The sequence below is a fragment of the Panicum virgatum genome, chromosome 2K (genome assembly GCF_016808335.1).
Source record: "Panicum virgatum strain AP13 chromosome 2K, P.virgatum_v5, whole genome shotgun sequence".
In the NCBI taxonomy this organism is placed as follows: domain Eukaryota; kingdom Viridiplantae; phylum Streptophyta; class Magnoliopsida; order Poales; family Poaceae; genus Panicum; species Panicum virgatum.
Window position 1 is genome coordinate 63,689,420 of NC_053137.1, and position 18,225 is coordinate 63,707,644.

At 48.8% G+C, this 18,225-nt stretch overlaps 1 protein-coding gene across 6 annotated transcripts; it reads right to left on the reverse strand.

The window, feature by feature from the left end:
* Positions 1 to 481: 481 nt before the first annotated feature.
* On the reverse strand, positions 482 to 15,384 carry LOC120694448. Of its 6 annotated transcripts, XR_005683490.1 has the most exons (4): positions 15,021 to 15,384; positions 14,333 to 14,551; positions 4,302 to 4,480; positions 482 to 781 (listed from the first exon to the last, which is right to left on the reverse strand). XR_005683490.1 is itself a non-coding variant. In XM_039977559.1 (3 exons), exons 1-2 carry the CDS (start codon positions 15,279 to 15,281, stop codon positions 14,333 to 14,335), a joined length of 480 nt encoding a protein of 159 aa, XP_039833493.1. In that variant the 5' UTR covers positions 15,282 to 15,383; the 3' UTR covers positions 482 to 781. The 6 variants fall into 6 exon arrangements, 5 of the variants coding, with proteins under 5 accessions (XP_039833493.1, XP_039833496.1, XP_039833495.1 ...); XM_039977559.1 differs by lacking the exon at positions 4,302 to 4,480 and having other exon boundaries at positions 15,021 to 15,383; XM_039977562.1 differs by lacking the exons at positions 482 to 781; positions 4,302 to 4,480 and adding an exon at positions 7,842 to 7,859.
* Between the last annotated feature and the right edge of the window lie 2,841 nt (positions 15,385 to 18,225).

Sequence of the window (18,225 nt, forward strand, 5' to 3'; positions counted from 1 at the left end):
CTCTCTCCCCTCATTCTGCTCCTGATGTAGCTTGTGACTTAGGGAAAGGATCAAATAGTAGAAGATAATCAATAGAGAGGTTCTTTTTGTAAATATTGTCTAGCGTGGCACCACGTAGCATGCTACGTCAGTGTGGGAAGCTCATGTGGCACATTTGGGACCTCCGATGAACCACTTAGGGACCTATGCAGAACTTCGAAAAAAGTTTGAGTACATGGAGTACAATTTACTCTCTTTTTTAATTGCACCCTCCCTAAGTCCCTAGCCTGGTGGTCTGGTCAGCTGGTGGTGCCGGAGAGAGCGACTGAATGTCCTGTTGTATGCGTGTTCTTTCTGCCCTGGGCCTATAAGAAAGCTATGGGAAGTCCATTTCAGTTTCAGCCCATGAAACTGGCTGGAAACGCCCGCCAACCTCATCCGGTCATCCCCTACTGTTCTGTCGAAACCTCCGGGAGTTTTCACAAGTCCACAAGAAGGAGAATGCAAAGCAAAAGGATGCTGATACCCAAAGTTCTTACGTTCAGAATATGTTCAGACCTCAGAGTACAACCAGAGAGATTTTCATTGCGTGAACAATACAAAACAGTGGACAAGGAAAAGGAAGCTACACTGCTGCAGGCAAATGCATTTTTGCATCTGACTAGGTTTAAAACTCGAATTGCTGTGATATCTGACTTTGCAAGTGATCTTCAGATCGGATGGCATCATTTACAGGGACAAAATGATCTTCACCTTCAGCTTATGAGTTCCAGCTCTTTCAAATGTCCATCCTGTTCTGCTCCTGCGTGAGATGATCAGATACAGAAAATTCAATATGTATCCCCTAGTATAAGATAGTTCAACCAGCTCAAGATCAAATGTTGCAATGAGTATTGCTTCAGAAAAAGAAAAATTTGCAATCAACAAAGAATGCTGCTACATCAGTAGAATATGGTATTCGAGCTAGTGAGTGGCTCAGTGAAACAAGCAACATTGCAGAAAAAACATCATGGAACCCTATTTACACCCGCACTATATGATAGCATAAGTGTCGGTACCCTGTAGCAGTGATACTCACTCCTATTGCAGCAAACCAGGACTCGCGTAGTCATCCATAACTACGCCATAAGGGGCGGAGCAGCCGGGCCCCAGGGATCTGGCACCTACCTCACCGGGCCAACGGCCCCGGACCCGTTCCCCGCTCTGGGAACGGGTCCGGTGACGCCACGTGTCCCTGAGGAGGGGAAGCTCCGCGCCAACAGCCGAGGGCTCGGACCCCCATAGGGGTCCGGGACCTCCCGCGTCCGTCCGGACCTCCCACGCGAGTAGAACCAATATACCGCCGGGGCGGGGTCCAGGGGCGCGACGTGTCCCGCAGGCGCAGGCGCGGGCGCGAGTCTTCCGCTGGAAGACTCGCCCACCCATCGCATTCCATGCGAGTAGTTGAGGTGTTCTCTGCCGCCGCGGCGCGCGGGGCAGTTTTTGTCAGGCATCACTGTAGACCGCATATTACCAAGGTACACAGTGCAGCCGCATGCGCCGCATCCGCGCAGAGCACGTCTGCCGCATTAAATGGATACGACGGCACGGCACTCTTTCATCATACCGCCTACGCCGCAAGCTACACGACCGTTCAGCTACGCGGCAGGCTACGGCTGGCTACGGCAAGCTACGCCGCAAGCTACGCCCTGGCGCCGTTTCGACAAGACAGGGCATGGTTATGCCGGACGGAAGATTCCCACGGGCAAGACAATGAAATCCCGGAATAAGATCTTTCACAGGCATAGCACCATAATAGCGCTAGGCCATTCGTATTAAGTACAACATCGTTGGTCCCACCTGTCGGAGACTCAACAGCCATGTACGCGCCTCCCTTGAGATATAAAAGCGAGGCACTTGCTGCACACTCCAGACTCTCTCGACACTCTCAAAGGCCAAGGAGAGCACAAGCAATACAACACACAGTGGACGTAGGATATTACGCTCCGGCGGCCCGAACCACTCTAAACTTGCTGTGTTCATCGTGTTCTCGCATCTAGATTGGGCTAATCCTAGCTACCCCCGAGTACTCACCCTCTGAGTTTAGGCGGGTGCACTACGCCACCCGTCTGTGGGTTTGCACACCACGATATTTGGCGCGCCAGGTAGGGGAAGTTTTAGCTAGTTTTAGCTCATCTCTTGCTCATCTCCATGGTTCGGGTGGTGGAGCACTCCCACCACGACGACGACGTGAAGATGACGGAGGGTGTGGCGTCATCCGCGCCACGCGCCTCACGCCTTCCTGCTCCAGGGGTAACCGTGCCCGTCGAGCAGCCACCGTCGGCAGCGGTGCGCGCTGCACGTCGGCGAGAGTCAGGGCGCCCGTCAAGGGCCTCCTCACAAGCTGCGAGCGGCGGAGCGCTGGCAGCAGCTAGGGAGTTGCTTCGCAACCCTCCGGCTGCTGCAGCCTCACCAGACGCCCTGAGGCAGTGGCGGGACGACGTTGACCGTCTCTTCCATCTGGCTCAGGCCTCCCCCAGTTCTGCAAGGACTAGGCAACAACCTCCGTCTGGCAATGTGGTGGTACCCTACCACCAGCGCCAGGGCGGTGCGTCGGCGTCCGTGCACACCCCCACGGTGAGGGGTGCGCGAACAGAAGACCTGCGGGCGGAGCTCAACCGTAGGCGCGCGGGTGAGGACGCCCGCATCTCCGTGGAAAGGGCGCGAGAACGCCGCCTCAACATCGAGGGCCGCAACCTCAACGCCGACTTGGATGCAGCGGCACCCAAGCCTCCGGGAAACGCCCGGATACAGGCGGGCACCCCGGTGGCTGGGGTGGGTTGCGCTGCGCTGGCAGATCACCTCCGCGCGGTGGCATGGCTGTCCAAGTTCCGCCCGTACCTGCCGGAGAAGTACGACGGAACCACTAATCCGTCGGAATTCCTACAGGTGTACGTTACCGCCATCACAGCAGCTGGTGGTGTAACAGAACCGCCTAAATTAAACCGGCTTAAGTGTGCTAACTATCATTTTAAGTATTAATCAAGCCACCGCGCACTTAAAATGGTGTAATCCGGCAGCCTGCTGGGTTAAGGATCGAAAACACTGGAAGTCTCACCCGAAGGCGAGCACAGATGATTACATGCAATCAGAAATTTCTCAAATTTAAATTACAAAATAGAGCTTAACAAAAGGGGTTTATGTAAAATATCAGAGTTCAAAAAGCAGCGGCAATTAAATAGAAGTTTGATTCAAAAAAAATCACGATACTACGAAGACGTGAGAATGTCACATCGAGCCCACCGATGTGGATCCTGGTTAGCTCCAACCAGCAGCAGTTGCCTGAAAACAGGGTGACAACAAACCCTGAGTATACTAATACTCAGCAAGACTTACCCGACACGGGTATACTTAGCCCACTATCTAGACATGCAAAGCTTTTTGGATCTGGAGTTTGTTTTGCTGAAAAGCCACTAGTATTGGATCCTTACTTTCAATATTTTAGCTCCAATTAGTTTGATAAATAACACTAGATTTGCCTGAACAGCTAATACACACATGGATGATCATATTATCTTTTTAATAACATAACCATACATCCACCTTTCATTTTTCTGTCCTTTCAATCCTTACTATAATGCGACGCATTGACCAAGGCTCTCATATCCGCGAGTCACGGCGAATCGATCCGATTTAACCTTGCAAGGTGGACCTAACTCACACACCCAGTGCGACCCCGTCGAGTCACACCACGCAACTGTTCCCATGATTACCCCGAAGTCTGAATCAAGCCCGCAGACACCCAGATGATGAGTCCCGCACGTGCGAACACCCGGTGAACCCGTGGACCACTTCACCATCCATCATCCCTACCCAGCATTGCAGGTCGAGACTCAGATTCTGACGCAATTTAGGTAATTAGCTTACCGGTTTTGACTACCTCCTACTTCCGGCATGTGGTTAGTACTGTTCAATCCTCAGTCAAAGGGCCAACAACGGAACGGTTCTCAATCGACACAGGCGGAGACTCAACTTTCCTTTAACCCATAATCATGTCCAACTTTCCTCTGCCCGGTCTCCATTTTCTTTCCTCATTAATTCATTCTCTAGTAACATTTCCATAAGTAACAAGACCTATATCTCGCGAGTGACAGAAAATCACTCGACTTCTACCGAGTTCCTACTTAGCAAAGCATTTCTAACGACACCTGTATACTAGTAGAGACTCATAGGTACCTAGGGAGAAACATGCATACTAGGGTTTCATACAACTCCTAGCAACGTAAATGCACTTAAATAATAATATTGAATACTGAAATTAAGGGTTATGCTTCGGGGCTTGCCTGGGTTTGACACAAAGTCAGTTAGTTAGCTTGTAGTCTTGCACCGGCTTGACATCATCCCAGTCCAAGCATGCACTCCAGTCGGTCCTTCCGTCTTCTGGATTGGTCCACCCGTGCACCATCTTCTGGCTCGGCTTCAACATTGCTCTCCGGTTCCACGTGTCGCACATTTAGCGTACCTAAATGATATGCCACAATGCAAATGTATGAACTCAAAGAAAACATCACACAAAGCATTTGAAAGGCATACAAAGCAAGCAGACGGTCACAATTGCATGGATACTAATGTGTGGGTTCAGAGTTCAAACTCATTTTAGCCTGAAGTGTCTCCTATAAAGGAAGGCTACTAATTCACTTAGGGAGATTAAGCATTAGGAAGATTAAGGATCCGCCTAGAGCCAAAAAGAAGTAGCTATGGACTTAAATTATTAGCAAGCAAGCATAAACATAGCACACAAACCAAGAACACTCTGAACCTAACAGGGTTAGCATGACTTACAGAAACTGCATGCTTTTGAATTAACAGGACCATAGATATTGAGAGATAGTTTATACAGGCATTAAACACGAGTAAGGCAACACCTCACCAATTGCTAAACGAACAACACGTTGAATATTTTAACTAGGCACTGCAGGTGACCACAAGGCTAAACCAGTTGGTTGCAAAATTTAGCATGCTACTAACTTCAATTACGCATTTACAAGATACAAAAGGATTTATTCTAGCATAAGAAAAACTACACAAGGCATAAAAGAAATAAGGCAAGTGATAGCTACATTAATCAAGTTTAAAATATACAAGCAGTTATACTGAGTACTAGAAGCTTAAACTTTACTGTCATGATTATGTACTCAAGGAGAAGTTCTAGTAAAAAAATATTATATTTTTCCAGGCATAGAAATTATTTTCCTTGATTTATTGTAGTTTTTCTTAACAAAAATCATTTGGTCTAGTTAGGCATAACTAAAAATTCTCAAACTTTTTCTACAGCAACTAGGAACCAAAGTAAAGGTACTGTAAAAGTTTCAACTCATGAAACACAGTAGAACAACTTGGAAAAATAAAACCATTTAACCAAGGCATAAATCAAGATTTAATTAAAACTATAACTAAACATGAGAAATGACAATGAAATTTTTACACTAACACTAGATTCACATGTACATACTACCATAAAAATTTCATGGTATAACATGGCTCCAAACATTATTTATTAAAAATATAAGAACTAGTCTTTATGCACTATTAAACATAAATCTATTTTGCAGCAAAACATTCTAACTAAAACATGTCATTTTATGGTTCCAGAGGGTAGAGATTTTGATAAGAATTCCAAAAAGTTCTTATTTGCCTTTTTATGATTTTTCTATGATTTTTAATTGAATTTCCAAGATCAATGCAAAAAGTTAAAAACAAATCTAATATTACGTTTAGGCCCCTGGATTCTGCAGAAAGGGGCTCAAAAAGATTTGGGACTCGCGAATAGGCCCCTGGCCGGAGAACAGAGTAGGGGCGGCGGTTCCGGGCCGGATTCCGGCGGCAGGGCTCGCCGGCGGCGAGGGCCCGCCGGCGGAGAGGGCCCCGTGGGGGAGAAGGGAGAGGAGACCGAGGTGGACCTATGGGTGCTTGCGGTTGTGGCTGGGGTGGACGGAGGCAGGCCGGCCATGGAGCTCTGCTCCAGGCGGCGGCGGCGGGCGGCGGCGGCCATGGTGCTGGCGGCGGTGCTCTGGCGGTGTTGGGTGAGCGGGGAGAGGTCGGAGAGCTGCGCCACGGCGAGAGGAAGCTCACTGTGGGGTTAGCTTGGGCAGAGGTGGGTCGGAAAAAGGGGCTCCGCGGCGAGCTCGAAGGGGAGGCGGCCATTGCGCTGGCGGCTCCCGCTCTGGGTAGAGGAGGAGGGGAAGTCGGGCACTGGCCTTAGCGCGATGAATGGAGAGGGGAACTCGGAGTTGTCTTCGTTTTCGGACATGGATGACTTGAGCGGTGGCGAAGGTAACGGCGCGGCGACAGCCATCCTCGGCGTCGTGGCGAGCAGAGGACGGCGGGGCGCGTGGCGAGCGCGGGAGGGCGCCAGGGCGAGCGGTTTTGGGCGATACCGGGGGCGCGCGAGGTGGTTTGGCCGGGGGCTCGGCGCGTGGACGGCCAGGTGGCCGACGCCGGCATTGAACGCCGTCACGGCGAGGAAGAGAGAGGAGGGAGTAGTGAGTGATGGTGGTGAGGGCAGTTTTGTAATTAAAACAAATTTCAAAACTTCATTTTGAAAACTCAATTTTTCTTCTTCTTCGTGGTCTTAAATGAAAAACTTTTGAATACCAAATTTTCTTAAAATTTCGAGATCTACAACTTTAAGCAATGGTTTGAAAAATAAATTTTGAAACTTGAGTGCATTTGAAAATGTCCTATTCAAAGCAGAATTAAAGGTTTTCTTTAAATTTCGTGCAGAAACTTGAAATTTGGCCAAAATGAAAGTTGGAGAGGAAGAAAAGTTCCACAACATTGATGTTGGACAAAAGTTGATTCGAGTTTTGGATTTGGGAGATAACAGGGGTCAAGGCTAAGTCAATAACTGAAATTTAACTAAACCTACACGATTAACATTAATAACCATGCTTAAGTGATGATTAGCGACTAAGCACGGAATTACCACCTAAATTAACACTGGGGTGTTACATAACGACGCTGTCATGACGAGCTACTTTCATGCCATCACAGCAGCTGGTGGTAACAACGCTGTCATGGCGAGCTACTTTCATGTAGCCTTGACTGGGCAAGCCCGGACTTGGCTCATGAACCTCACTCCTGGGACGATTCAGTACTGGGAGGAGCTCTGTGCGAGGTTCACTGCAAACTTCTCCAGTGCGTACCAACAGCATGGTGTGGAGGCTCACCTCCACACCGTGAGGCAGAAACCCGGAGAGACGCTCCGGGCATTCATCTCACGCTTCACCAAGGTACAGGGTACCATTCCTCGTATCTCTGACGCATCTATCATTACTGCTTTCCGTCAGGGGTACGTGATGAGAAGATGCTCGAGAAACTGGCGACGCACGAGGTGGAAAGCGTTACCATGCTGTAAGGATCGATGGACCAAGAGGGGGGTGAATAGGGCCTTTTTCAAATTTCTAAAACAAGTTAAAGCAACCTTAACCTATGCAATGCTAATAAGGCTCAATTCACCAACCGGCTAACTAAGCAAACTACACAAGTTATAAAAAACAACAAAATATGAAACTAAGTAAGGTAGAGCTAAGTTATGATCTCTAGGGTCAAGCACATGAATAATTGCATGAAAGTAAGTGCTTGAAAGTAAAGAGTGGGCAAGAGACAACCGGATTTTTTCCCGTGGTGTCGATGTGTTGGCACACACCCCTAATCCACGTTGTGACACTCACTAAGAGTCTTGTCACCTTCCATGTCACCGAGACGAGGGCGCTCACTAAGAGTTTCCGTTCACCATCCCGGCGTGGTGGAGCTCAAGCCACGTACAAACTTCTTCGGGCTCCCACAATCCTTGGCAAGCTCCGGAAGAAACACCTTCAATCACCAAGATCGCCTAGGTGCTGCCAATCACCAAGAGTAACAAGCTAGGGCCTTCACTTGAGTAAGAACCGATTACCAAGAACGGATGCACACAAGTTTCACTCTACTCAAGTCCTTAGTCTTGCTTCTTGAATGATTGAATAAACAAATGTATGGAAGATGAAGCTCAAGGTGGCTCTCAACAATAGTATGAGTGTATGAATGTTGACTGGTGTCAAGAGACCTCAAAATGACCCATTGGAGGGGTATATATAGGCAGCTCACACGAATAGAGCCGTTGGAGAAAAACTGCTAGAAAAGTACTTAACGCCGGTTAATCCGACGAACCTCCAATAGCCAGCGTCGGTTTAACCGATGAATGTAAACTGCCCATTTGGAAAACTAGCCGTTACAACTTGGGCAGATTAACCGACGTATCATTTGTTTAACCGGTAAGTGTAGTTGTCCACTGATCAACTGAAAAACCAACTCTCTAGTCAACTGCACCGACGTTAACTCAAATCCATCGTCGGTTTAACCGGTGAATATAACTTCTGAAATCCCTGGAAAAACCAACTCACCGATCAATTGCACCGACGTTCAATTTCAAACATCGTCGGTTTAACCGGTGTATAGACTTGAAACACCCTGGAGAACACAGTGGAGCACAGTGATCGCATTTAGAGATTTGACTCCAAATTTCATGTAGCAACTTGAAATTTAGCCAAAATAAAAATTGTAGAGGAAGGAAAGATCTACAACTTTCGTTTTGGGCGAAAATTGATTTGAAGCTTGGATCACTGAGAAAAACAGGGTCGATCTTAGCTAAGTGGAATGTTACTATGCGAACTCGATTAGCGCTAATGATGAACTCACGATTAGCGAGTTAACTCGTGATTAGCGAGCACGATTAACACATGGGTGTTACATCTTGCGATTAACACATGGGTGTTACATCTTGCAAAGTAAGAGTTACTTAACGTAATTAAGCATTTGCTTAATCACATCGGGTACAATACTTCTGAGTTCTGAGCACATCGGTAACACAATGTTTATCTACGGCACCGTCCAGGATTTACCTACCATTAATGTAAATTCCCAGGTACTTATTTCCAGAGTACTCCAGTCCAACACAAAAGTTTTTGATTCTATTTCGGGCAACTTTGTGTATTCTGTAAAAATAAATAAACGTGGTTTGTTAATCAAAACATTTCGTATACAACTTTCAATTCATTAATGGTATCCTAACTCAAGGTTGTATGTCACAAACGGTAATTCTATTTCCAGGTATTCTGAAATCAGCTCCAGTAGGCCGTTTGTTTAAAACAACTTTTGATTCTATTTCGTACTAATACAAAAACAACGGTAAAAAATGAAAAACATAAATAAACAAAACATTGTGTGACTTATGCGTTACCCGTGTGGCGTAGGGCACATAGGGGCCGTTCGTCATGTGACACCCCGGCCCAGGGCTTAATAGGATTAATATGATACTCATACCAACAAGTTGCAACTTTTTTTTCGAAAGCCGGTCTACAAAGAACTCCGAGGTTAAGCGTGATTGGCTCGGAGAAATTTGGGGATGGGTGACCGACCGGGAAGTTCTTCCCGGGTGTGCACGAATGAGGACAAAGTGTGCAGAAAAGACAGGTGTTGGTCTGTGAGGACAGTCTATGTCCTAGAAAGCAGACAGATGTAAGCGGGTCCGGGAAAAGACTGGTGTTGGTCTGTGAGGACAGTCTATGTCCTAGAAAGCAGCCAGATGTAAGCGGGCCCGGCCTCGGGGAGGCGGGACGTTACAGAATGGTATCAGAGCCGACTCTCGTGGTTTCACGGTCACGTACGGGCGTAAGTGCGGAGGCATGAGCACGGGCGCGTGGGGGTGCAGATGCCACCGGCATGTGCACGGGCGCGTGGCGGGTCAGTGCACGGGCATCTGGGATGCGCCGTTGGCACTGGACCCACGGACGTCGCACATGGGCCGTTGCCACTGGACGTACGGGACATGGCCAAGAGAGGACGTTCCTGGCTTGGGATTGACCGACGAGGACGTCGGTCTCTTAAGGGGGTGAGCATGTGACACCCCGGTCCAGGGCTTAATAGGATTAATATGATACTCATACCAATAAGTTGCAACTTTTTTTCCGGAAGCCGGTTTCCAAAGAACTCCGAGGTTAAGCGTGTTTGGCCCGGAGAAATTTGGGGATGGGTGACCGACCGGGAAGTTCTTCCCGGGTGCACACGAGTGAGGACAAAGTGTGCAGAAAAGACTGGTGTTGGTCTGTGAGGACAGTCTATGTCCTAGAAAGCAGTCAGATGTAAGCGGGCCCGGCCTCGGGGAGGCGGGACGTTACAGTCGCCAAGCCTGGTGTCGGTGCGTCTGCCGCCGTAGCCGGGGCCTCGGGGGCCACCGCATCGGGCGTTGGGTGCCATCGGGTTAGCGGAGGTCGCCGCACCCGAGGTTCCCATATCCGCCGTCGCTTCCGCCGTTGCCGCCGAGGCACCGGTCGCCTGGACCCCCGCTGACGAGCCAGCGGCGGCGGAAGAGATGCCTGGGCGACAGGCCCTGGCAAACGAAGAGAAGAAGCTCTTCAGCAAAAAGCGAAGCACCAGGAATAAGGGGAGTGAATGGAAGAACACTTATCCCAAAGCGCCGGGTCTCCAGCGTCCACGGAGGCTGGGCGACCGCTGCTGCCGTGGCGGCGGCGGAGGCGCACCTCGTGGCGACCGCTGCTGCCGTGGCGGCGGCGGAGGCGCACCTCGTGGCTGCTGCTGCTGCCCTGGTGGTGGCGGTGGAGGCTGCTGCTGCTGCTGCCCTGGTGGTGGTGGTGGTGGAGGCTGCTGCTGCTGCCGGGGAGAGGCACCTCCCGGCGGTGGTGGTGGCGGCGCGGCTACTCCAGGGGTCCCGCGTGAGCCGGGGGCCCGGGAGCTACCCGCCCCGCGTCCTCAACGGCCCTGTCGCTACGGTGCAACCTGCGCCGGCTCGCCTCCTCCGGCGATGCGCCGGAGCTGCTTCAGGCCTGGCTGGGACCGCTCGCGGCGGAGCTACCAGCCACGGCCTGCTTGCCCTTGGCAGAAGGGCCAGACCCTGCGGCGCTCGGCACGGCTTGTTCCTCGGACGCACCGGGGATCCGGATCCCACGGTCCAGGTCGCCCCCAGTTTGGCGCGCTGCTAGCCCACCGTCGTCGAGGGTCGGCAGAGTGGCCAGCACCGCAGCCCTCAGGCTCGAGTCCTCGCAGAGGGGAACGACGCCCTGAGGGAGGATCAGGTGCTCTGAGACGAAGATCTCCCCAGTCACCGCCCGCACCACGACCTCCAGGCCTTCCTGGGTCAGATCGCTGCCCTCCGCGCGATGGGTCCTGCTGCAGTCTTGGAGTCCGGTGAAGTTCCAGGCAGGACGCGGCCGCTGCTTCAGAGGGGCGATCCGGCGCTTCAGGAAGTCCCCGAGCACGTGCAGCGAGGTGAGGCCGCTCTCCACCAGCGTCCTGATCTTGCTCAGCACGGGGTCAAACTCCGACGGCAGGGACGGCTTGGCCCTCCAGGACTGGCGGTCGGAGGCGGGTCCCTCATCGGCATGACGAGGCGTTCGTTGGCTTCGGTGGAGGCGATCACCCACTCCTTGCGCCAATCCTCTCACTTTCCGCAAGTAAGCCCGGGGATGTAGGATGTCTGCAGATCGTTCCTCGTCTGGAAGCAGTACGCCCCCACTTCATCCTTGCTCTTCCCGGACTTCACCAGGACGAAGAAGTGGCGGAAGAGAATGACGCAGGGCCGCACCCCCACAAACATCTCGCATAGGTGGACGAAGATTGACGTCAGGAGGATGGAGTGGGGCGTGAGATGCTGGAGCTGGAGGCCGAAATCCTCCAGCAGCAGCAGGAAGAATGAAGAAATCGGCAGCCCCACATCGGTGGAAATGTGCGAAATAAACAGCAGAAATTCCCCGGCTCGCAGATCGCCGAGGGGAACCGAGCCTGCTCGAATTCCCCAGGCAGTCTCCTGTGGACTCCACCCAAGCAAGCGGCGCACCACGTTTAGTTCCGCCTGGGTTTGTAAACGACGGGGACGAACGAGGGATGCCATCTTGCTATGGTGGCGAGGAACAATCTGCCCAGAAGAGCAAGGGGCGAGGAGGCTCGAAGGCCAAGGGGCGCAAAGGTTTGGAAGGAAGAAGGCGAATGCGAAAAAGTAACCGCGGTATTCGTTTCGGGCCTTTAAGAAGCCTGATCCATCCGGCGTGCCCCGGAACCGTCGCTGGAAGCCAAGCGACGCTCACGCCTGGCGTTAGCCGCCCAGTCCATGACAAGGGGGCCCAGGCCTGCCTGTCAGGAGAGGCGGGTAACAAACGAAGGTGTGAAAAGGCGGGATACGAACCGTCGTGCGCGCGCGGAGCGAGGCGGAAGCCGAACCGACGCGCCTGTACGAGCGCTGACAGGTTCAGACCTTTCGGGAACCGCGCTGGCGGAAAAGAATTCCTTTTACCCCGGCGGCAGTACTGCCGAGCGACATACGCGTGACTAGGCGCACTCCTGTGCTTGGGGGCCTTGAGTCAGTGAGCCGTTGCGTCATGATGGGCCAGTAGGGAACCCGATGGATGGTCAAAGCCGGACAAGACTCATACAGCGCGCACAGTCTAACGCTGAAGGCTTCAAGTTATGCAGAGCTAGATCACAGTAGTGGCCCCACCTGCGGGTTCGTAGCCTTTCCCGAGGTGGGCCCGGGGGCCACTGCCGGTACCCTGTAACAGGGATACCCACTCCTACTGCAGCAAGGCAGGACTCGCGTAGTCATCCATAACTACGCCCTAAGGGGTGGAGCAGCCGGGCCCCAGGGATCCGGCACCTACATCACCGGGCCAACGGCCCCGGACCCGTTTCCCGCTCTGGGAACGGGTCCGGTGACGCCACGTGTCCCTGAGGAGGGGAAGCTCCGCGCCAACAGCCGAGGGCCCGGACCCCTATGGGGGTCCGGGACCTCCCCGCGTCCGTCCAGACCTCCCACGCGCGTAGAACCAATATACCGCCGGGGCGGGGTCCGGGGGCGCGACGTGTCCCGCAGGCGCAGGCGCGGGCGCGAGTCTTCCGCTGGAAGACTCGCCCACCCACCGCATTCAATGTAGGTAGTTGAGGCGTGCTCTGCCGCCGCGGCGCGCGGGGCAGCTTTTGTCAGGCCTCACTGTAGACCGCATATTACCAAGGTACACAGTGCAGCCGCATGCGCCGCATCCGCGCAGAGCACGTCTGCCGCATTAAATGGATACGACGGCACAACACCCTTTCATCATACCTCCTACGCCGCAAGCTACACGGCCGTTCAGCTACGCGGCAGGCTACAGCAAGCTACGCCGCAAGCTACGCCCTGGCGCCGTTTCGACAAGACAGGGCATGGCTATGCCGGACGGAAGATTCCCACGGGCAAGGCAAGGAAATCCCGGAATAAGATCTTTCTCAGGCGTAGCACCATAATAGCGCTAGGCCATTCGTATTAAGTACAACATCGTTGGGCCCACCTGTCGGGGACTCAACAGCCATATACGCGCCTCCCTTGAGATATAAAAGGGAGGCGCTCGCTGCACACTCCAGACTCTCTCGACACTCTCAAAGGCCAAGGAGAGCACAAGCAATACAACACACAGTGGATGTATGGTATTACGCTCCGGCGGCCCGAACCACTCTAAACCTGATGTGTTCATCGTGTTTTATCATCTAGATTGTGCTAATCCTAGTTACCCCCGAGTACTCACCCTCTGGGTTTAGGCGGGTGTAGTACGACACCCGGCTGTGGGTTTGCACACCACGACAATAGGTAAAGGAAGTAACTTGAACCATGACTGCATGTTTGATGTTTCATCCTTAAATCATTTTTTTTTTGAAGTTAACATCCTTAATCATTATACTCTACTATCTATTACATACAAAAAAACAGGAAATTTACATCAAGCACATAATTCACTGACATTAGCAAGTGGCATCAAGCTTAACAGACCATGTATGCATAATTACAAGCACAACATGTCAAAAGTTATTGTAGGAACTTTCTATATTTTTTTTCCATTGAGAAATTTGCAGCACCTGTACCTACAATTTTCATGTTTTTGTCAGATTACCAACTACTCTTTGAGTTGGTAATTTACAACCAAATCTTCTCTTTCCCTTGCCTATATACCAAGTGCAGTTTATCATAGAAGTTTGGAAACTAGTAGTAGTATTTCAATACGTATGTTTGCCATAGTGCAGGTACATCAACTGGAATTGAGAAACTGGGATTTCAGATTGCAATAGATAAATCTACCAGCAAGGACAATGGGCAATGAGGGAGTCACACCGTTAACAGAAATGGAATATGTAGATGAGATAGGAGTCATAACTACAATTATGTGGCAACTTCGTAATGCATCTCAAATTTTGGTCTCATTTGCAGCTCTGGATTCAGAAAATTTGATGGCACATCTGAAAAAGGAGATAATATTTACATATAGCGACTAAGTTTGCAGATAGGTCAATTCGTTCATACCTAATTCTTATTCCACGACTGCTCAACCTCAGGCCTATGGACTGACATGCGAGCAATCTCAGATATAGCCGCATCAGTAGCCTGCGTATCATCACCAGCAAGCTCCTCATATGCAGCCTCAAATGCTTCCTGCCAGAACTGTGGAAGCCTTACGTGATCGCCCGTGCGCGTGTAGACATCCCACATCCGGCGCACAAGCTTTTCCCTTTGCTCCATCTCCTGTTCAATCCCCAATTAGACAAATTTCAGTATTTGCCTTCACAGCCCAAAAGCATGACACGTGAGAAGTTTTTATAACACTGTAGGAAACAATTTAGCCAGCTTTCAACTAACATAGAGTTTAGTCCATGATAACGTGAAGGTGTTTATCAATAGCAGTATAGCACAGAATTCATTCTATCGAAAATCGAGAAATATATGGGCAGATGAACTGAAAGATGGACTACCAGATAATTACCTCCTTTCCCGACTTAAGCTAGATTTATCTTCATTTAAGGAAAATAACTACCTCTTTAATTCATTGTGAACTCTAGAAGTAATGTGTTTCCTTTCCTTTTTCCTTTTTGCAATTTCCTCTATAGTTAGTGGGATGCATTTACATTTTACACATCTGACGATAGGAGCGGATCAACAAGCAGACTAGCGGCAAGATCTAGCAGGGAGAATGGAGTGGGCTGATGAGCCGTACGAGGGGATCGAGTTCGTCGATGAGCGGATCGCTCGCGTCCCCCAACGTGGCGGCGAGCTCCCTGGAGGACCAGCGCAGGGTGACGGAAGCGGCGAACATGGACCAGAGCGCGAGGAGCGCGATGGCCGCGAGGGCCCACGCCTTGTACCTGCCCTTCCCGAACAGTGCCGCCTCGCCAGACGAGATGGGGATCGAGATCTTGGTCGCCGCTGCCGGCGTGGGGGAGTGGAGGCCGTGGTGGTGATCGACGGCGGCCTTCATAGCTCCGGGGACGCGGTAGGAGTGGCGAGTGGCAGCGGGGAAAAGAGTGGACTGTGGTGTGGCCTGTGGCCTGTGGGGTGAGCAAGAGCAAGTGAGAAGAGGGGTGGTGGTTTGTGATGCTGACAGTGGGCCGAGTTACCTCTTACAGAGGATTAAGTGGTCGTTTATTTATTTATTTTAAAAAAAACACCACGGACGCTATTTGGAGTTTTAATTTCTAAGATGAGCCGTTTCGCTGTGGTGACTTTTGTGACGATGCATGCTGAGTTTATGGAAATTGAGCCCTTATATTGTAGACTTTGGACTTGTTTGGAGAAGTCAATTGAGTGCTAAATTTTAGCACATGTTTGCACTCATATCTTTGCTAAAATTATTATATCTTGGCTAAACTTTAGCCCACCTTATTAGTACTTCTTTTTAGATTCGTTTGTGCTAAAATTTAGCACTTTCACCCATTAGCACTTGAATCCAATATTCATAGTTTATTTTATCTAATTTTATTACAGAACCATCTCAATAGGCATATGACAAACCACTTTACATTTTTATTGATGTGGAGTTTTTTAAAAGAATCTAATGTAAATGCTATAGGCGGATATGCTTTTATATAGTTTCTTATCTTCTCCCTCTACAACATTTTTTTCTAACACGATACTACTACGTTATGTCAACCTTTTCATGCAAGATTAAGGTGCTACTTGAACAAAGGAAAATAAAAACAATAAATTAAAGGAAAGCCTTCTAAAACCATTGATTTCACAGGAATGGAACCTCCAATCTTAACTCAGTTTATTGATGTAAGCTTGAGCAATAAGAGAAGCTATAGTTGGAGCATGACACTAAAGATCAAGGCAGATGCCCTACCACAATTTGAAAGAAGAATGCAATGGAATCTTGCTACAACACTCAGAGCAGCGCGAAGCTACATAGCACCTTGATGCATACAAGTTGGCTCAGCTGTATAGGAAGGTGCTTGGTATACCGCATGCGTTGTTTTTTTAAAAAAAATGCATTACGTAAGAGAGGAGAATAGCAACATGCGAGAGAGAGGATGAGAAGAAAAAAGAAAAAAATGAGGTAAAAATAGCGGCAAACAGTTGTTCTCATCTATGGGTAGGATCCACCGTCCTTTTACCTATTTTAGTGTTCATTTTTTGTTTGTGTTGCGTTGATAGAAGGATATTCCCTTTTCTAATTTAATCCATTTGTTGTTTGATCTTGCATTTGTTCCTTCTTTCCAACCACCATTTTATATATTTTCAGGAGAACATGATGCTGTGATGGACTAGAGGCTAGAGTAGCCAACTGCGTCAACTGGACGCTAGGCACCGAGGCACTCTACCCGGCCGAACTGTTCTTCACTATAGCAAAAGCATATTTGATGGGATTTGAACATGGTTGCTTACTCCAAAGCTAGAGCAGCTAGCAACCCATCCGTTAACCCCTTGACTCTTATGATTATATCATTCATAAATCACAATTTTATCCACTTTAGCTCTCGAAGGAACCTATATATCCCCTTGGTATTTAAACACCTGATTTTATGCCATTTTTCAGTGTAACTATATAAGTGCAACTACATGCATGCTATAGTGTTGTTATCAGATAGATCCACTCATAACATGAAGAGGGTTGACCGAACATCCGCTCGTAACATGAAGAGAGTTGATCTAACAGTTGTCATTTGTTTATACTTCTCATGCTTCCATTTATAGTTCTTGAACACACCCTTAATTTTTAAACAGTCTGTTTGGTGCTAATAAAAAAATAAAAAAGGGAGAAAAGAACATCTCATAAACTGTGATTGTGAAGAACTTGTGTGCGGAAAAGATAAAAAAGCGAATACCGTTTCACTGAAATTAGAGCATATGACACGAAGATTTTTTTTTTAAAAAAGACGTCATTAGAATGCTACACAATACTAGAACTTCGCTATGACAACACATTCTGTATAGATCTGCAATATAGCAAGATTACGAAAAGATTCGACAAAGCCTAGACAAGATGAAAAAACACATAAATAATATTATAATTTGCGAGATGAAATTTCTTTACAAACTTTAATTTTAGACCTTAACTACTAAAATGCCAGAAACTACTCTTATAGCTACACATTGAGCAATGGAAATCTACAAAACCATCGAGTGATGAAGAGCGATTAGTTAGGTCCGATAATGACCAAATTTACTGTTGTTGAGCGAAACAATCTGGCTGAGAATATGCATCTCTATTTATTGTGAAGGAGGTGTCTCAAACTATAACTTGTTAGAGAACAACACTCACTAAGGATTCTTTTGCGAGAGCTTTCGTAGTCTTATAGGATTCGACTTCACTTCTTTTACGCAATTCAATATTATAGTGGGAAGTCATCTTGTCAGTTGAGTTTTTAAACCTTTTTTTTTGAAGAAATTGGGTTTTTTAAATTAAAAGTTAAAAGTTAGTTGAAGCTACTTTTTTTATCTTCTTGGATTTTAACTTCATCAGAAAAAATATTTTAGAAGAAATCTTCCCAAACGACCTATAAAACTGTAAAATGGGAAGGCAAACGAATTTTGAGAAGAGAACCGCCAAAACCGGCACCAACTCTGGCCCTGTTTGGTTGCGCCTAGCACAAGTAGCTCAAAAATTTTGACCAATAATTAAGAGTACTAAATAAAGTTAATTTACAAAACTAACTCCACAATCTTGCTCTACTTCGCGAGACGAACCTAATGAAGCCTTTGACCGCACGATTTGACGATGGTTACTGTATCATCACTGTAGCCAATCATCGATTAATTACTATCATTAGATTCGTCGTGAAAAGTTACACCCATCCGTGAAAAGATTTTGCAAATAAACTTCGTTTAGTACTCCATGCATGTGAGATTTTTTTCTCGAAAATTGTGTGCTATGCTATGATAGGGGAACAAACAGGGCCTCTGTACGCGTAGATCCTATCAAA